At 50.9% G+C, this 21,108-nt stretch overlaps 1 protein-coding gene across 2 annotated transcripts in view; it reads left to right on the forward strand.

The window, feature by feature from the left end:
* RABGAP1 (RAB GTPase activating protein 1) overlaps positions 1-21,108 on the forward strand; it is a 1,076,978-nt gene that overhangs the window by 867,361 nt on the left and 188,509 nt on the right. For both annotated transcript variants that reach the window (XM_085612417.1, XM_085612408.1), the window contains exon 23: positions 8,236-8,340. In XM_085612417.1, the coding sequence (XP_085468543.1) occupies positions 8,236-8,340 (105 nt within the window). The remainder of the gene's footprint in view (positions 1-8,235; positions 8,341-21,108) is intronic.

Raw genomic sequence — 21,108 nt, forward strand, 5'->3', positions numbered from 1 at the left:
CAAGCCTGACTGGATTGGCTATATTGATGTATGAATATATCTCAATATTAGAAAAAGCAAGATTGTTTGAATAAATAATCGTCTTCTTTCATTGCAAATATTGAGACAATATAATTTCTTGGGGATACTTAGAAATGAGAGTGAAACCTAAAGCTTACCACTGACTGTAAAGAGTTCAGAAGTCTCTGGTTTTTCATATGCGTTTAACTCAATGTGAATTCCCCTGGGTATGTGCGGTCTACACACTTTAATTCTTCTTCAAGGGATCTAGATAGGTAATTATAAGCAAAGAACAGTCTCGCTTGTTCAGGGGATTCCACTACACGTTTAAGCATGTGTATGTGTAAATATGTTGTTTTCTTTGGAAAACACCCTTGTATGGCTACACTTGCCAAACTTCATTTAATCTTAATGGAAAAGGAGCATATTTAAATCTCAAACTTATTAATGCATAAAGTAGTCACCAAAACCTATTTCACAAACCTCCTTTAATAGAAGCTAAAGAAAAATGAAGGGTTATGCAGTAGGCTAGGTTGCAGCCTGCAGAGGCTATCACTATCCTTTACGAGAGCTAAGGGACAAGTCTGTTAATATTTCCCCAATGTTACATTTTAATTTTCAAACATAAGGTACTTAAAGTTTGACATTTGTTTCATTATTATATTCTTCCATAATAGCCTCTTTCAATTGAACATGCTACACGTTCATACGGCTTGATCCCAGTGTATTTCAGGGCTGTCTGTCCCATCACCCGAGCAATGTCTATGTTCCAGTTGAATTGCTAGAAGCTGTGACAGAGCAAACAAAATTCCATATTTAAATAATCATGTCTCAAAACATAATTCTGTTTCAGTCCTCGACATTAAGTGTATTTACATCCCTTCTTGTGTTTCGCAGTATCCAAACACATTTGAACGTGGACAACATTTTCAGCCTCTCGAAGAGAGTCAAAACAGCTGCCTATCGTTGGACCTAATCCTTTCATATAATCACTTCATAAAACCCACTAAAATACCAATTAGCTACTTCATAGCAAATGGTACGTCATAGGATCAAAAGAACACAATATGAAAAGCGAGGGAAAGGCTTCCCCCAATGACAATGAGAGAGCAATTATACATCTGAGAGAGACACGTTAGTGATAGATTCCTTACCTTAGAATATCCCCAGGCGTCAGACTGGATCCGGAAAGTTTTGCTACCAGTACCCCTGCGCGTCAGTAGGTGGCGTCGTGCGGCTCCGCGTCCGTCGCTGGCGTTGTAAGCACCGTGATGACGTCACAGAGACTACTTAGGCGAAACCCATGTGGGCTGACATCAGTTTTTTCTTTTTCCGCGCCAGAAAGCGCAGATCCGGTAAGAGCACGTACCTTAGTCACTTTTTGAGACTTTTGTCTCCTGTACAATTTTGGTTTCCTTGGTGCACGTAGGGATGCCTGGATTTAAGTTTTGTGGGGCCTGCCGTCGCAATATGTCGGTGGTGGATCCCCACCATGTCTCCCTCTACTGCCTGGAGACCGATCACAACTCCAGGTCCTGTCTGGACTGTCGGGCCATGGCCCCGAAGGCCTTGAGGGAGTGGCGCCGGAAGCTGCTGGAGGTCCGGCACTCGTCCCAGCACCGTTTCCGGTCCAGGGGCCGTTCCAGGGAACGCTCGCGGGGCCACAGTCGTCGCTCCTCAGGCTCCAAGTCTTCACCCTCGGATTCGGGTAAGAGACGACACAAAAAGAAGTTAAAGAAGCGTGTTCGCTTTCCGACGTCCCACTGTTGGTCCTCGGATGCGGACGAAGGGGACAGGGGCTTTGCCCCCGCGGCTCCTTCGGAGCTGGAGAGTCCCGCAGACTACCCACCTTATCCGGGTCCGTCGGCGACTACCGCACAGGTGCAAGAATTTCTTGCTACCTTGGACCGCCTTTTTTAGGGCTCGGGCTCCCGCCGGCGCGCCCACGGGCCTTGCGGACCCGTTTCAGGATCCTGTTGCGCCGCCGGCGGATCCAGCTTTGGCGCCACAGGATCCTGCACAGTTGGCCACGGCGAGACAAGGTCCATCGCTGCCGGCTCCGGCCCCAGCGCCACCCTCTGCTCCGCCTCCGGGGCAGCAGTGGGTGCCATTTATCCCGCCCCTGCCCAGGTTCCAGGACTATTTTGTTCCTACCTGGGATCCGCATTGGGACGCGGTGCCGGATCGACCCCGGCGGGCGCCGTTCCCGGAGCTGTTCTCAGCACTGTTCCCGACGCTGTTTGTTCCTCCTCTGGCTCTTGCCCTGCCACAGCGGTTTGTACCACATGCAGCGGAGGTGGAGGACGACTGGGAGGGGTCTGAGGACCCTCTTGCCGTCAGTGTGACTCCGTGCAGGACTGGGCGGACAACTTGGAGGATACCAGCGAACTCGACATCTCATCTGACCCGGGGTTTGCCTCTCCCCCGCTTATCACGGAGGAGGGTGCCTCCTACACGATGGTGCTCCATCTGGCAGCTGAGGTTCTCAACCTTGCTCTCCCTACGGTGACCCTCAAAACTAATCTTCTCACTGAGGTGCTCCAGACGGCGTCCACTTCGTCGGAGCCCCTGCTACCATTTAATGACGCCCTCACTGACGTCTTGCTGGGCACTTGGTCGCTGCCAGCCATGGGGGCCCCTGTGGATAAGAATGTCGCCAGGCATCAGCGCCTGGAGACCCCGCTTTCCTGACCACTCATCCTACGCCTGAGAGCCTGGTCATCCAAGCCTCGACGTCAGAGTGCCTTTCCCACGGCTCCGCCGGATAAGGACTCTAAGAGGCTGGAGCAGTTCGGTAAGCGGTTGTTCTCTTCGGCCAGCTTGGGGCTGCGGTCGGTGAACACTGCATGCCTGTTGGGATGGTATTCCCACGCGGTGTGGGATACAGTTGCACAGGTGTTTCCTCAGTGTCCTGAAGAGACCCAAGCTGTGCTGTCCCAAGCTGTTGCAGAGAGTAAGGATGCGGCTAAGTTCGCCATTCGGTGTGGCTTGGACACTGCGGACTCACTAGGTAGAGCGATTTCTTCGACTGTGGCGCTTCAGCGCCATGCCTCGTGGAGCTCTAACGGATTCTCGCCAGATATCCAAAGCTCACTGATGGATATGCCCTTTGATGGCACTCATCTATTTGGCGATAAGGCCGACAGTGCACTGGAGAGTTTTAAGGATTCGCGGGCCACGGCCAAGTCCTTAGGTATTTCCACAAAAAGCCCGGCCACTCCTGGGTTTCGTTCCTTTCGTGGCCACGGAAGGGGCGTTCAGGCACGTTCTTTCGGCAAGCCTGTGCAGAACCAGCCTCAGTGTGGCCGTGGTTTCCGCAGGGGCGGGTCTGGAAATCAGCGTGGGGGTCAGTCCACCTCCGCCCCCGCGGCTTCTGCCTCCAAACCTTCCTAATCCGTGCTTTGTGGGGCACCCCATGCCAGTGTGTGGCAGGGTCCGCCATCATCTCTCCCACTGGCACGCTATCCCATCGGACAAGTGGGTGTTGCAGATTATCCGCAAGGGTTACACCCTTCCCTTTCAGTCCCCCCCTCCCCCTTCTCCAGCCATGCTGCCTCAGTTCCACCGCCTGTCGGGGGAACACTTGACACTTCTCCGACAGGGAGTCACGGCCCTCTTGGCCAAGGGGGCAGTCGAGTGTGTTCCTGGGACAGACGTAGGGAGTGGTTGTTATTCCCACTACTTTCTGGTCCCCAAGAAGGACAAGAGGGGCTTGCGCCGCATCTTGGACCTCAGGAACGTCAATCGCTTCTCCGGAAGGAGAAGTTCAAGATGTTGACTCTGGCTCAGGTCTTGCCTGCCCTCGACCCTGGAGACTGGATGGTAGCGTTGGACTTGCAGGACGCATATTTTCACATCCCCGTCCTGCCGGTCCACCGGCGTTACCTGCAGTTCACGGTGGACCAGGAGCATCTTCAGTTTGCCGTGCTCCCCTTCAGCCTTACCAGCGCCCCTCGGGTGTTCACGATGGTGTTGACGGTCGCAGCTCATCTGCGCAGGTCGGGGGTGTCAGTCTTCCCCTACCTCGACGACTGGTTGTTGAAGGTGGGCTCGCCCCAGGCAGTCGTCACCCACCTTCAGACTACGGCCAACCTCCTGCATTCGCGGTGTTCTCCATCAACGTGCCGAAGTCGCACCTGAGTCCCTCTCAGAAGCTCCCCTTCATCGGAGCGGTTCTGGATTCGACGCCGTTTCGGGTTTATCCTCCCGAGCAGCGAGTCCGGGATATTCAGGCTATGATTCCGATCTTTCAGCCTCTATCCTGGGTTTGTCAGGATGACCCTCCGTCTCCTGGGCCTGATGGCCTCCTGCATCCTGCTGGTGCAACATGCCAGGTGGCATATGCGGGCTCTGCAGTGGGACCTAAAGTACCAGTGGGCGCAGCATCAGGGCAACGTGTCTGATCATGTCCAGATCTCGGAGGGCACTGCAAGTCAGTTCTAGTGGTGGCTCACAAATCTCGATTGGGTCAGTGGCAGATTTCTCTCCCTTCCCCAACCGGAGCACACAGTGGTGATGGATGCATCCCACCTGGGATGGGGTGGCCACTTGTGAGAGGCGAAGATCAGCGGCCTCTGGTCCCGCCTCCATATCAATCTTTTGGAGCTTCGGTCGATCAATCAATCAATCAATCAATGCACTTATATAGCGCACTACTCACCCGGAGGGTCTCAAGGCGCTTGGGGAGGGGGGGGGGGGTCCGCTACTGCTCGAACAGCCAGGTCTTGAGCTGCTTCCTGAAGGCGAGGTGGTCTTGGGTCAGGATGAGGTGGGTTGGGAGGGAGTTCCAAGTCTTGGCGGCCAGGTAGGAGAAGGACCTTCCTCCTGTGGTGGCTCTTCGGATGCAGGGGACGGCGGCGAGGGCGTGGCTGGTTGATCGGAGCTGGCATGTGGGAGTGTAGAAGTTGAGGCGGCTGTTGAGGTATCTCGGGCCTTGGTTGTGTAGGGCTTTGTGTGCGTGGGTGAGGAGACGGAAGGGGATTCTCTTGTTGACCGGGAGCCAGTCCAGGTCTCTCAGGTGTCCGGAGATGTGGCTGTGTCGGGGGATGTTGAGGATGAGTCTCGCAGAGGCGTTCTGGATCCGCTGGAGTCTCTTCTGGAGTTTGGCAGTGGTTCCGGCGTAGAGGGAGCTGCCGTAGTCTAGTCGGCTGGTGACGAGGGCCTGGGTGACCGTCTTCCTGGTCTCGGTGGGGATCCACCGGAAGATCTTACGAAGCATGCGCAGGATGTTGAAGCACGACGAGGAGACGGCGTTGACTTGTCTGGTCATGGAGAGGGAGGAGTCCAGGATGAATCCCAGGTTGCGTGCGTGGTCTGTTGGTTTGGGTGCGCTACCCAGGGCGGGGGGCCACCAGGAGTCGTCCCAGGCGGAGGGTGAAGAGCCCAGGATGAGGACTTCCATCTTGTCTGAGTTCAGTTTCAGGCGGCTGTTCATCATCCATTCGGCTACGTCTGTCTTCCCTTCGTGTAGGTTGGCTCTGGCAGTGGCGGGGTCGTTGGTGAGGGAGAGGATCATCTGGGTGTCGTCGGCGTAAGAGATGATGTTGGGGTTGTGTTGGCGTGCGATGGCCGCAAGGGGGCTCATGTAGACATTGAAGGAGCGAGATGGGGCAGTAGTTTTTGAGTTCGGTGGGGTCCGCTGATGGTTTCTTCAGTAGAGCGCTGATTTTCGGCGTGCTTCCAGCTCTCCGGGAAGGTGGCAGTGTCGAAGGAGGTGTTGATGATGTCCCGCAGGTGGGGTGCGATGACAGCGTTGGCCTTGTTGAAGACGTGGTGTGGGCAGGGGTCGGTTGGAGATCCGGAGTGGATGGAGTTCATCGTGCGTCGGGTTTCTTCGGTGTTGATCGGGGTCCAGGCGCGGAGGGTGGTGGTGGGGGGTGCCGGTGCTGTCGTGGGGTGCGTTGGCTGTGTGATGAAGCTGTTGTGTATGTCTGCGATCTTGTTGTGGAAGTAGGAGGCGAGGGAGTTGCAGAGGTCTTGTGATGGGGTGATGTCTTTGTTTCCGGCGTTTGGGTTGGAGAGCTCTTTGACGATGTTGAAGAGTTCCTTGCTGTTGTGTGCGTTGTTGTCCAGTCGTTCCTTGAATGCGGTTTTCGTGGTGGTGTGGATCAGTTGGTGGTGTTTTCGAGTGGCGAGCTTGAGGGTGGTCATGTTGTCTGGTGTTGGGTCTCTGCGCCAGGCTCTCTCGAGGGCTCTGCAGTTCTTCTTGGAGCTCTTGAGTTCGTCGGTGAACCATGGTGCTTTCTTACTGCCAGGTCTGCTAGGCGGGGTCCTCAGCGGGGCGAGGTCGTCTGCGCAGTTGCTGATCCATTTCGTGAGGTTGTTTGCGGCCTGGCTGGGGTTCGCTGAGCTGGCGGGGGGGGTCCTGGCTCAGATGTGTACCCACTGCCAAATTTGGGGTCATCTGGCTAGAATAAAAGCGTGAAGGATGGAGGTGAAAGGAGAAAATTAGTTTTCCTTCACCCCTCCTTCACTGCCAAGGTGGCAACATGTTTCTGCTGTAGGAGGTGTGCCCAAAAGAAAGGGTCACTGCATTCATCAGGACCCTTTGGGACCCAAAACAGGAGGTCCCCTCCGATTCTACCTCCGATATCCGTGGAGAATGCTCACTGTCTAGCATAGATACCTTGAACAATACACTAATCGTGTTCGAGTTTCATAGTTTAATTTTCTAGAACTGGCGAGGTGTGTGGGTGACCACCTGTAGTCCCACTTACTTCAAGGTTGGTGCACTACCTTGGGAAGTTCCCGAATCCTCGCCGCCTAGGTGGGCCATCGTGTTTGTTTAGCTGTGTCCTCATGTCATCCAGGCGTTTTTCTAATGCATCAAAACGAGTGTCCAGTGCCTTGAAGCCTGCACATAGTTACACCAATGTGGGGTTGGGCCCCTGTTGTGCAGCCATATCGGTGTCTGAGTTTCCCCCCTCCTCCGCTTGTCCCTGGCCAGTATAATCACCTGGCTTTCTCAAAGGTTAGCTTGCGTTGTTTCGGGTCTCCTCGAACCATGACCCATTACAGCCAAGCAGGCAAGATGCTTAACAGATTTAGTGGTGCGGCCTCATGGTGCAATGACGTGGTTTGCGTGGTCCTGCTCAGGTGGTATGCTGGAGAGCGGCCGGTTGACTGGGGTGGAGTGCCTGCCGAGCATGCTTCTGCCTGATAGTTTAGAACTGCTATCCCACTGCCATGGCCCCGGGCAGTGTCCCCGCCGCTGGTTCCAAACCAAAACGATGGTGACCTGTGCTTGCCGGAGTCGCGCAACGTGCCTTCCAGCCTGGGGGGAGGGGGATCTCCTGATTGTGTCTGCGGCTCCAATCACAGCGCTTGCGTGAGTGCCCCAGTTAGCGGTTCTAGGAGTCTAGTCCATGCTGCTGTTTCAATTGGGGAATGTTTCTTAACCAGACGGGCTCGTCCTGGGTCGATGGTATAAGAGCGCCAGGCCCGATGTGTGTATGTCTGCAGTGGCTTGGAGTGGGGGCTGCATGTAGGCCGCAGATGGGTGTGGTGCAGGCCTACCTCGCTGCAGGTCTTTGGTGGGTGGGTAGTGCTGTCCCGCAACTTCTTTGGCCACATGTGAGCCGCCTCCACATTACTACAGCCCAATGTAGTGTCCACTGAGCATGCTCTGGTACAGGTCAGTCGTTGGCCTTCGCTTCTCGGAGCTGCAGGGCACCACACTGGCGTGGGGGAGGAGACATCCTCCCGGGTGCTCCTGCAGCTCCAGAGCACCAACACTTTGTGATCCCATGCTGTCAGTGCTGCCACCCCCACTGTGGTTTTTAATAAGGGATTTCATGATTTCCATGCATTTGATTTGGAGGGGTCCAGTGGAGCTCCAAGACTATGCGGCCATCTTGGTTGGCATCTTGGCCACGCCCCAACCCACATTCATTTTAATGCAGTGCAGTCTGTAATTGGTAAGGGGAGGTTAATCAATTGTTCTCTCAACCCTAGAAGTTTGATGACATAGTAGGATATGTCTGTGGATCAGCACCCCAAATAACACACCAAAAATCGTGCCCCGATGCCATACGGTTTAAAAGGTCAGGAACACCAATAAAAAGTAAGATATTTCCATATTTAAAATAAAAAATATTTCAAATATTTAATCCTGTTGGAGTAGCTGTCACTTGGAGAATTGTGTGCTAAATGATGCATTTTTGGAGCTCATTGCAGGTAATGTGCAATTGCTTCAGGTAAAAGATAAGTGAACATCTCTAAAACTGTCTTTTTTAGGCTGAAGAAAAGGCAGACGCATTGAATAAGGAATTATTAATGACCAAACAAAAGCTAATTGATTCTGAGGATGAAAAAAGGCGATTAGAAGAGGAATCTGCACAGGTGATGCACACTTTTTTGTATTTATATTTGATGTTGCAAACCCTTTGTTCAGTACAATATAAAATATTGTTCTCTTATATGGACTAACACATGTTTTGTATGTCTGTTTACTGTTAATAGGCCATTGATTGTTTTACGCGCCTTGTCTGTTTGACTATAAACATATCGACATATACTACTGTTAATTCTGATGCATATCACCTGAATGACAACCTTACAATAAGATGATCTAACTGCATGTAGAATGTTTCGCCAACCCTTTAGAATTTGGAAGTAAGTTGAGGAAGGTTTGTTGGTGTAATTCTAAAATGTGGTTGGCTGTAAATGTTCCAATCCAGTTCAGTCTGTTACCTTGCTTTAAAGACTATCCACCCTAACAACCCTCATGTCTACCCAAACTGCTGCCATCTGTTGCTGACAAAGAGGCCACACAAGTATGAACTTTGTACTCATTGAGGTCACCAAATTTAGAACTGCTGTCTCCTTCCCTTGGGCTGTGACTACTGACTTGGAACTTCATACACTTAAGCAACAGAATGGAGTCCACCCTCATTACCTCCAAGAAGCACTTAAAAAGCCATCTCTTTTGTCTTTATGGATTAATACATGCCTTACTCCCACTCCTCTTGCTTTAACATACCTTATTGGCTAACAAGCAATTAAAAACACCACAAAGGTGTTTCATTTTCACATGATCAAATATGCATATGTACTTGAGAAAATATCTGAATAGAGGCATTTCTTAACTACCTGGCCTCCATTCCCTCAGCTTGATGGGGCATCCTTATTATTCTGGTTCAAGCTCAGGGCCACAGAACCTGTTTACCTTCAACTCTGAGGCGAGTCACCTTGATATCTGAATCCTTTTTAACCACTGTTCAGTCTTGGCGGGGAACATGGCTCAACTGTCGCTTCTGACATCTACTGTCACTTAAAGGTCACAAGCTTGAATCCTGGCAAAGGCTACTGAGCTTCCATCCTTCTGCAAGATTACCATTAAATGGTGTAAAAGTAACACCTAGTACCAGCGTAAAGAGCTGCAGTATTAAGCGCTATATTAAAAAATCAGGTTCTCATTAACTGTGGCCCCCCGATGGAGGAGTTACTTATTGATGCACGCTGTATCAAGCTGCTTCTTTGATTTTTACTAGGAAGGTAAGTATAGCAGAAGATCCGAATGAGACCAATCAGTACCAGATTCCTATGGGGAATTTCAAGTAATAGTACTACAGTTTGAGGAAGTAATAGATAAATACATTAAGAATTGTTGGCAGGCAGCTTTGCTTTAGAATTATATGAACTAAAATGTTATACAGAGATGACTTAGGATGTTGTTCTTTCACAGTTAGGCAGACAGTAACACAGCCATATTCACAGAATGGGAGACTGACTTAACTAAATCTTCAATTCCCTTGCCATAATCAAACATGCCAAACTGAACAGGTGAAAATTAGTTGAAGAAATTAAAAAAGTAAGATTTACTATCCCAAGATGAAGAAATAATTTATTATTGCACCAAAACATATAGCAATGTCGACAGCAAGTTGAGGTTAAGCAAAGTATACAATGTAAGTTTGAACTGATGTAAGGGATTATGAATTAGGAAGAGTTTATAACTTTCAGAAAAAACTTAACCGTTACAGAAATAATAAAAACTGTTGAAGCTAACCCTTGCATCCGAAGTAAGTTTCCAGTTATCTTCAGGTGGAATTCTATCTGCAAACAAAGAAAATAATACTTGAGACCAATGAGTAAAAAAAGTCATATTTTTGTTTTTACTTAAAATACGTGAGATTGCTTGCATCAATGAATAGGAAAAGAGTGGGGCCAAAGCAGTGGAAATCGAAGCAAAGAAAAAAACATTGAAGAAAGCTACAACTGAAGTACGAGCAACAGATATCCTAGTTGGGGCAGGAAAAGCAAATAGACAACACGTGCGATGAAAACTGTTTAATAGTTGTGAATTTGTTCTACAGGGCTTTAACTGATGCCGATAGAAATGTATTATCTCGTTGCGTATTTTTCTACCCCAAAAGAAACCTTGATTTGACAAGACATTTCATGATGACTTGATGAAATTTACACACAAATAGCATTAAATATTCTCTACCAGATCATAGTAAATAATAATAATTAGTGCCCTAACCAAAATCATAATTTATCTGTTGGTCAGTTGGACTTATGCGAGACAAGTATGGCATCCACATTTTAAACAGTTATTAAAAAGGAATATTAGAGCATTACTAATGCTCTAGTTGGCAGTAGTTTAACTGACCCTTAGTCCCTGCATTGAAAATGCATTCATTTTGACATTTGAGGAATTCCTTTCGGAAGATTCTACTCAGACTTCCTCTAATAATTTTGTCATACACCCAGCATCCGTTTATTCTGCATGGCGGGGTCGCAAGTTTAATTGACAATATGGCGGGCTGTGGGATGAACCAGATTGTATCCAAACCTACCCACCAAGCGGGACATACGCTGGATGGAATCTTTACTAGCAATGATCTTATTGAAGTGGAAAATGTGCAGCCTGTACCTTGGTCAGATCATGCTGCAATCTACTTCAAAGTTATAACCAAAAACCCTCAATCTGGAATCACCTATGGTGGCCTCCAGAAGCTGGCACCTGCCCCATCCCTGTGCCAAAGGAAAAAAATCTAGGTGTTTTGATTGACAAGGACTTAACACTTACTTCACAAGTTAATCAAGTTACCTCGGCCTGCTTTTTCATGATTAAGGTCCTGTGAAAAATACTGCTGTTTATTCCTTTCTCTCTAAGAAAAACGGTAGTAGGAGCCTTGGTTCTATCACAAATCGATTACTGCAATGCGCTGTATGTTGGAGCTGGGGAAAGACAGCTTTCCAAACTTCAGTCACTGCAGAATGCAGCTGTAAGAATACTGTTGGATCTTCCTAAACATCACCCGACATCGAGTGGCATAAGGCAGCTACATTGGCTCCCTGTCCAACGACTGGTGGATTTTAAGGCGCTATGCCTAGTTCACAAAGCTATACACAGAGGAGGTGCAGAGGACATCAAATCCCTCTTTCCACGTTATGTACCGACCCGAACATTAAGGTCTGGCAGTCTGGGGCTGGTTTGCCCCCCTAAGATAAGAAGAGCTCGATGGGGAGGCAAGGGCTTTTCATTTCTAGCGGCAAAGCTATGGAACTCCCTCCCTACAGAGCTACGCTTGCAAGCCAACAAGATCCTGTTCAGAAAGGCATTAAAAACTTGGTTTTTCTTAAAATCCTAGTTCAGGAGCAGCCACTCCTTCTCTTTACTCAGCGCCAAGACGCCACGGCAATAGTGCGCTTAATAAATAATTCAGTCAGTCAGAGGACATACTAGTGCACCTATCATCGCAGGTTGTACACCTGCTCAGTGCTTGCGGTGCTACTAACTCAGTGAGAAGTGAGGCCATGTATTCTAAACTCTAAAATTGCACGTGCGCCCAGACTTTTATATTAGCAGGGTCACGTGTCCTGTGATGCCTGTGCTAAATGGGTGTGGTGTGGGTGAATACTAGCAGTGAGGGAGTGGCTGTGGCAATGCGGCGTGCCCGTGTTGTAAAACCAAAGTGTCACTCTGTGAGCCAAGTCCCACAATATGGCCAACATGGAAGGTACGGGAAATTACTGACACTATATTCATCCATAGTTCCATACAAGAAAGATGGTGGACATGAGACATCTGTGTGAATATGATTGTTTATTGCACATTCAGTGGAGTGTTACAGCTGTAGCAATACAGGACCATGGAAAGTTGAATTTTCAGTTTTTGGCACATGGAGGGCAGCCAATTAGAGACCCGCTCGTTGTCGGAGTTAGGCTGCACCAACATATGTACTTATACAATCACTGCGATGATCCTCACGCACTTATAAATTCACTATACACTCTGTTGGCAGTACTCTAATGATGCAGTCTCTACGTACGTACTTGTACAATGACCAAGACAAAGTCACTATGTAATGTGGAAGGGCCTAGGGGGCAGCATGTTGCATACATAATGAACACACGGACACAGATACAGTGGAACTGGGTACGGGCACGTGTGCTCGACTCCTTTTTACTACCAGGGTCAAATGTCCAGTGACGTCTGTGGTGGATGCGTGTGGGGTGATTGTAAGCCAACCCTCCGGGAATGGTTGGTGCTGGCAACAAGTACAACAGTAATCATTGGATCAGACAGAGATTCAATCATAAAGGACTTGTGCTGCACTAAGGTAGGGGAACCAGATGTGAAATAACACAAAAGATTCTATCATAAAGGGTCCATGACTTGTGATACACTGAAGTAGGGGCAGCAGATCTGAAATCATACACAAAAGATTCTATCATAAAGGGTCCATGAGTTGTGGTGCACTGAGGTAGGGGCACCAGAAGCATTCAACGTGTGCGCAGCCAGCGATGGTGCGGGCCGGCCGCAGTAGGAACAATGTCTCTTGCCTACTGGACTGCGTCACCTGCAATCGCGACTTGATCTGAATTGTGAACCCTGCTGTCTGAAGTGTAGATCGAAGGCAGTAGTCAGCTCAGACATTGAGGAATGCTTTTTGTGACTTCCTCTTGAGAAAATCCAACGACCTAGAGTACAGTTCACTCTGCAATTAATGAATCAAAACTGAATTTGAAATATGAGCTCTGCTGTCCGCAGTATAGACTGCCATTCAGTGTTCATTTGGACTTGCAAGATGAATTTGGTCATTGTAATAAAGCTATAACTGATATAAAAGAAGTTCTGTAGTAGGGGATCTCTGTGTATAGTCATAATCTATGAATAATCCCCGCCCATGTGCGGGGACCCCGGAGCAATCAAAAATATCTCTTAAGCTGTCCCGCATTTGCAAACCTGCAAAGACACTTAAGAGACAGACAAAATAATACAGCCTAATCACAACAAGGCTGCACTGGCCAGCACTTCCTCTGAAGTGAACACAAAAGCCAAAATAAAGTTGAAATGTCATTTTTATTCACATCTGACATGTTCCTTTATTATCACACACTCCCTTCACCAAAATCCCTTTAAACAATAGAGAGGAAGGGGTGGACAGACAAGCCCTATAGGCTGTCATTATGTGTCTGCTAAAGGGATACCGTGCCTTTAAGAAACTCTCCAGAGACCCCCGGTATCCCAGGATGCACAGCCAACACAAGTTACTTTCAGTTCTTTTTTCCGGCTCCTGCTAGCAGGACCCTGGAGCTTGAGTTCTACCCTTTTGGGTGGTTTACTTGATTAAAATTGGATTTTTTGGATAAATAGTCTTTTCATTCGACGTCTAGAGCCTTTGTCTACTACTGCCTGCAATCTGGAGCAGTTTTGGCCCACTCTTAGCATGGCTTTGTTCGATAACTGCCCTGAGTGTGGGAGGAAAAAGGCCAAGACGGACCCACATGATGTGTGTATCCTCTGCTTGTCGCCCTCACATGTCCCAGCTACATGTGCCATCTGTAAAACCTTTTCAAAGAGGACCCTGAGGGACAGGGAGAAGATTCGCCTTCAGGGACAGGAGCAGCAGAGGACCGGTGGGACTTCGGGGCATGGAGGATCTCATTCTCCCTCCTCCGCCCATGCTTCAGCCCCTGGAGGGACCTCCGGGCAGAGCAGGGAGCAGAAACGGCACCTACCGGCTGGTAGGTCGCGTTCGACGACGAAGGCGACGACGTCGACGGCGAGAGAGAAGGCACCGGTATGTTCGCCGTCGATCCAGGGCTCTGGGTCGCGGCAGCCTCGGCGTTCGACGTCGAGGGAGGGGCCGGCGAGACCCGGGACCGGGTCGCCGTCGCAGGTGTCACGGTCGACGTCGACAACCCATCGACGTCGTACCGAGCCCCATGGAAGACTTCACTCGCCACCTTCGCCGTCGACCCACGGCTCGACGCTGACGGAGTCGACGCCGAGATCCCGGCGCCCGCCGTCCAGGCGGAGACGATCGCCGTCGAGGCACAGGTCGCCGTCGAGGCACAGGTCGCCGTCGAGGCACAGGTCGCCGTCGAGGCACAGGTCGCAGTCGAGGCACAGGTCGCCGTCGAGGCACAGGTCGCCGTCGTCGAGACACCAGCGTTTGACGTCGAAGCACCAGAAGTCGACGTCGAGGCAGAAGTCGACACCGCGGCGACGGAGGTCGAGGCGTGGTTCGACGTCGAGGAGGCATGGTTCGACGTCGAGGAGGCATGGTTCGACGTCGAGAGGACGCTCGACTGCGAGACGGCGTTCGACGTCGAGGGCTAAGAGACGCCGGACGAGGTCGACGTACAGTTCGACGTCACGGACATCGGGGAACACGTCCTCAGTGATTACGATCTCCAGTCGGGGATCGGGGAGACGCGGACGTTCCCCGTCGGTGGCCTCCACGCGGGACAGGCCCGCCAAGAAGAGGAGAGTGGCCGCGCGCCCGGACAGTTCTGGTGGGGGCTCGCCTGCTAGGAGTGATGGGGCTTCGGAACATCTGTCCCCGCTGCGTACCCAGCAGCCGCCTCTGCCTCCTGTGCCCGATCTTCCACCGGCTCCTCCACCGGTGCCTGACCTTCCTCCTCCTCCTCCTCTCCCTCCGCCCCCTCCTCCGCTGCCTCTGCCCGTGCCTCAGCTGCCTACATCTCCACCGCAGCCACCGCCTCCGCCCCCGAGGGTTCCTCACAGGCAGAGATCTCGCTCTCGCCCTCGCAGGCGATCACGGAGTAGGCGCAGATCGTCCACTCGCTCTGGACATGGACGACGGAGGTATCGGTCTCGTTCCAGAGGCTCGAGGGGCACGAACTCTTCTGGGACTGGACGGTTTTCGCCCTCGCTGTCGGAGACTCCTCCTACCCGCTTCTCGCCGGTGGATGACATTGCCACGTTCCAGGAGGTGCTGATGAGAGGGGCAGCGAAGTTGGGGATATCAGTCACTACCCCTATTCCCACTACTTCTGTGAACTTTGAAACTTTGCATAAGGCTCATCTGTCGCGCCCCCTCCTCCCGTTGGTTCCGGGGTTGGAGGAACCTGCAATGGAGGTGTTCTTGACGCCGGCCGTGGTGAAACCGGCGCCCTCGAGACTGCTAAAAAAGTACAGGGCTCCTGACTCGGACCCGGCGTTCCTCAGAGTGGATCCTCCACCGGATTCTGTTATCGTGGCGGCGGCTCGCAAACAACACTCTACGACGCCTTCATCCCCGGCTCCTCCGGATAAGGAGAGTCGCAAAATGGACTCCTTGGGGAGGAGGATGTGCTCCACGTCGGCCACTACGATGAAGGCCGCTAGCGCCTCCGCTCTGTTGGGGCGCTATGACAGGTCTCTTTGGGACTCCCTGCAACAGTTCGCTGCCTCCCTGCCTAGAGACAAGAGGGAGGACTTTCAGGAGGTGCTGAACGAGGGCATGATGGTCACTAATCAGATCATCAGTGCGGCGGGGGATGTGTCGCTGCTGGCGGCCCATGGGTACTGCCACGGCATACACATGAGGCATTCCTGGCTGCGGCTGACCCCGCTCAAGCCTGAAGCACAGCAGAAGATCGCCAATTTACCATTCTCTGGCACGACGCTGTTCGGGTCACATGCGGATGACGAGATGGCCCGCATGAAGGCTGAGGCGGAAACTCTGAAGGCGGTGGGGCTGGAGAGGCCCAAGGAGCAGAGGAGGTCCTTCCGATCCTCGGGCAGGCGCTACGCCAAGCAGAGAGGTCAAGGGCGTCAGTCGGGCCACCAACAACAGCCCCAGCAACAGCAGCAGTTCCCGAGGCAGTCCTTTCAGAAGCGCCAGAGGGGCAGAGGACAGCATCAGTCCTCGTCGGGGAACAAAGGCCCGGCCGGGTCGAAGCCCTGAAAAGTTACTTCCCCCTCATCCGTTACCCGCTCCGGTGGGGGGAAGTATTCAACACTACCTGGCAGAGTGGAGGACAATAACGCAGGACAAGTGGGTGCTGAATATTGTTTGCAATGGGTACTGTCTTCGTTTCACCAGCCCGCCTCCACAGATTCCACCAGTGCGCTCCTCCTACATGGTAAGGGAGCTCCAGCGGGAGGCAGACGTTCTGTTAAAAAAGAGGGCGATAGAAGCGGTTCCTTTGCAGCAAAAAGGAAGAGGTCTCTACTCACGGTTCTTTCTCGTAAGAAAAAAGGACAAGAACGAGTTCAGGCCTATTCTAGATCTGCGTCAAGCCAACAAGTGGATCCGCAGAGAAAAGTTCCGTATGTTGTCCCTGCATCAGATTTACCCTCAGTTGCATCGAGGAGACTGGCTGTGCGCCATAGATCTGCAGGACGCTTACTTTCATGTGCCGATCGCACCAAAGCATCGCAAGTTCCTGAGGTTTCTGGTAGGCAACAACCATTACCAGTATTCAGTACTCCCGTTTGGCCTGAAGTCTGCACCACGGACGTTCTCCAAGTGCATGGCGGTGGTCGCGGCACACCTGCGGAAGACCAAGGTGTTTGTGTATCCTTACCTGGACGATTGGTTGATCAATGCGTCCACTTACCAGGAAGCCCAGTGCCATTTCAACAGGACAGCTGCCTTGCTGCATTGCCTGGGCCTGCACATCAACATGTCGAAGTCAGTGCCGATCCCTGTGCAGTGTCTCCAGTACTTGGGGGCCTCAGTCAATACCTTGACCGCAAGCGTGTGTCCTTCGGAGGAGAGACGCTTATCGATCCGTGGGAAGGCGCGGCATCTCATCTCAGCCCGCTCTCCTACGGTGAGGACGGTGTCTTCCTTACTGGGGTCGATGGCTTCTTGCATCTTTCTCACCCCCAATTCACGTCTGCATATGAGGCCCCTACAGGAATGTCTGGAGGATCAATGGGACCAGAGGCGGGGGCGTTGGGAGGACAAGATCCAGCTGTCTCAACACGCTCGGCAGTCTCTGAAATGGTGGTGTGCCCCAGAGAATGTCTGCAAGGGGACTCCTTTTCACAAGGATATTCCGGTCCAGACCATAGTGACCGATGCGTCTCTCCAGGGCTGGGGAGCGCATTCGGGCCCTCTTCAGATTCAGGGGATATGGTCGCAGATGGAGACGACTTACCATATCAACTTTTTGGAACTCAGAGCGGTACACTTGGCCTTGAAGGCGTTCCATCCCTCCTTCAGGACGAACTCCCTGCTGGTTCAGACGGACAATACTACGACCATGTATTACCTCAACAAGCAGGGGGGCTCACGTTCACGCACCCTGTCTCGGGAGGCACAGGCGATCTGGAACTGGCTGGTGGCCAGGAACCTGACGATCACGGCGACCCATTTGCCGGGGGTGCAGAATGCCCAAGCAGACGCGCTCAGCAGGCTCGTTCAAGAGAACCACGAGTGGGTGCTAAACGACGACGTGCTAAGAGACGTCTTCGCAGAGTGGGGCACTCCGGATATAGATCTGTTCGCTACGGCAGAAAACAGCAAATGCCGCAACTTCGCGTCCAGGTACTACCAACCAGGGACGCTGGGGAATGCCCTATGGATCAGCTGGTCCAACAGCTTTCTCTACGCCTTTCCACCCATTCCCCTGATCCCGGCGGTGCTGATCAAGCTGTCGCAATCCAGAGCCAGAATGATCCTGATTGCTCCGGAGTGGGCGAGGCAATGGTGGTTCACCGACCTTCTTCACCGGTCTGTTCTGCCACACAGACGCCTGCCGTGTCGGCCGGACCTTCTCACGAAGTTCGGAGGACAGATAGTTCACCCCAATCTCTCGTCCTTGAGTTTGGCAGCATGGCTCCTGAGCTAGTACAGTATGGACACTTGAACCTACCTCAGGACTGTATGGAGATCTTGAAAGAGGCGAAGAGACCGTCTACGAGGACTTCTTACGCATATAAGTGGAAGAGATTCTGCTTATGGTGCAAGGCAAAGGACTTTGACCCTACATCCTGTAAAGAAGATGTTATTTTGCCTTATCTGCTGCAGTTAGCTCAATCTGGACTTAATTTTCAGTCTATTAAGGTTCATCTCGCAGCTCTGACTGCGTATAGGAAGGGCCCTTCTCAAACCTCATTTTTTCAAATCCCTGTGATTAAGGATTTTTTGGAGGGTTTGCGTAAGGTGTTTCCCCCTGTTAGAAGACCTTCTCCACCATGGGAATTGAATGTGGTGTTATCTAGATTGATGAGGGAGCCTTTTGAGCCTATCCATAAGGCTTCGTTGCAGCATTTGTCTTGGAAGGCTGCCTTCCTTGTGGCCATTACATCGGCCAGGAGGGTGAGTGAGATTCAGGCTCTGTGTTGTCAAGGGCCGTATACTGTTTTCCATGCTTCTAAAGTAGTGCTGCGTACCCATCCTAAATTTTTGCCTAAGGTGATATCAGATTTCCATGTAAATCAGATGATAACTTTGCCTACGTTTTTTCAGCATCCTTCCTCTCCGGCGGAGAGGTCTCTGCATTCACTTGATGTACGTAGTGTGTTGAAATTCTACCTGGATAAGACAAAAGATATCCGCAGGTCGGATCAACTGTTTGTTAATGATGGTTCGGTAAGAACTGGTTTAGCTACCTCAAAGCAGTCCATTTCCAGATGGATTGTTTCCTGTATTCAGCTTTGTTACCAAAAAGCTAATAAAACATTGGGGGGTAAGCCTACGGCACATTCGACTAGAGGCAAGGCTGCTACTACCGCTTTGCTTAGGAATGTTCCCATTGCGGACATTTGTAAGGCTGCCACCTGGAAGTCAGTCCATACGTTTACAAAGCATTACTGCCTGGATTCTGATGCTAGGGCAGATGCGCAGGTTGGACAGGCTTCGCTGAGGAATTTGTTTGCACAGTGATTTGTTGGTGGTTGGACTTACTCCACCGCTGCTTGTTGGTTGGGATGGGCTTGCCATTCTATTCATAGATTATGACTATACACAGAGATCCCCTACTACAGAAGGAGTAGTTTCTTACCTGTAACTCCAGTTCTGTAGTAGGGGTATCTCTGTTATAGTCATAAGCGGCCCTCCCTCCTCCCCGGTGGAGTAACCTGACAGTATCAGGCCTGTTGTTATATACCTTCAAAAAGAACTGAAAGTAACTTGTGTTGGCTGTGCATCCTGGGATACCGGGGGTCTCTGGAGAGTTTCTTAAAGGCACGGTATCCCTTTAGCAGACACATAATGACAGCCTATAGGGCTTGTCTGTCCACCCCTTCCTCTCTATTGTTTAAAGGGATTTTGGTGAAGGGAGTGTGTGATAATAAAGGAACATGTCAGATGTGAATAAAAATGACATTTCAACTTTATTTTGGCTTTTGTGTTCACTTCAGAGGAAGTGCTGGCCAGTGCAGCCTTGTTGTGATTAGGCTGTATTATTTTGTCTGTCTCTTAAGTGTCTTTGCAGGTTTGCAAATGCGGGACAGCTTAAGAGATATTTTTGATTGCTCCGGGGTCCCCGCACATGGGCGGGGATTATTCATAGATTATGACTATAACAGAGATACCCCTACTACAGAACTGGAGTTACAGGTAAGAAACTACTCCTTCTTGAAGCAAGGATACTAAAAGGATGTTGTGTAGGTTTGAGGGACGCTGTAATTAGTTGCCTACTGGACTTTTGCGATGAAGCCTGGTCCGGGCAGGCCGCACTGGTAGCAATGTCTTTTGTGTAATAAATTCTGCCTTAATAAGGCCACGTGGCGTTGACTTGTGGTGCACTGAGTTATTGGTACCTCTGGCGCTCTGCGTGTACGCAGCCTGTGAAGATGCGTGGTCCGCGCGGGCCGCACTGGGAGCAATGTGTCTTGCCTACTGGACTGCGTCATCTGCAATCGCCACTCCATCTGAATTGTGATGGCTGCTGTCTGCAGTGTAGATCGAAGGCAGTAGTCTGTACAGGCATAAGTCTGCGGTGCTGTGCGCTGTGTTCGCAGGGGGCCTGTGTCGAGGAGGCCCGCGGTCATGGCAGCAGCCACGTGGTAGGGTGAGGGCTGCTGCTCTGGCAGACACGTTGGCCTTCAGACAAGTTAACCACGCCCAGAGTCCCGGCCTATTTATTCACACGTCTACGCTGGAGTGGCGTATGTTGGACCAGCCCACTGCGCTTCCGCTTACAGGGGACGAACATAAAGGTACATGACCAAGATCTTCCCCACTGCCTGAGGTAACATGGTTGCGTCCACTGTCCACAAAACTACAAGCACCAGCAGTATATGTACACATGGAGGGGTTTATGATCTGTTTAGTGAGGTCTGTCCAGCACATCACCGCTACACTTGGTATTGTGGGCATTATTATTATTGATGGATGAGTTGCGTCCTTCACACATATTTGCTTGCCGTATCTGCCAACATTGAAGTATTGTGTGGCTGACGGACCATGACGTTTTTGGAAGGTTCGTTGTCCTGTTCTGCGCTGCCTCGGTGGTAGTAGGGAGAAGGGTGGTCCGGGGGACATCCTGAGGCTGGTGGCAGTGAGTGTTGTGGCCTTCATGGGTGTTTGAGCTGCGTGATCAGTAACTCTATGACATATGTTGTGCGTCAAATGTGATTCTGGGCTGTGATCCCTTTCACATTGTAGGTAGTCGTCCTGGTTTACACCAGTAAAATGCAGATGTAAGATACCTACTGCAAACGTGGCTTATTCCCTGTTTTTGGATCGCACCCCAGATTTGGCTGCTCGTTGAAAATAGCGGGAAGTGGTGCTTTCGTGTTAATTTTTGCACGGGGACAAATGTTTTATTTTTTTGGAAGCTATTGATGGACAACTGGGGATATTGGCTGTTTTCACTAGGTTGACAATGAAGTGATAATTAAAAATCACTGAAAAAACTATAGGTTTAAAGAAGAAAATAATTAGAAATTACCATTTAAAAAACCTT

Source organism: Triturus cristatus, chromosome 1_2 (assembly GCF_964204655.1).
Source record: "Triturus cristatus chromosome 1_2, aTriCri1.1, whole genome shotgun sequence".
Lineage (NCBI taxonomy): Eukaryota > Metazoa > Chordata > Amphibia > Caudata > Salamandridae > Triturus > Triturus cristatus.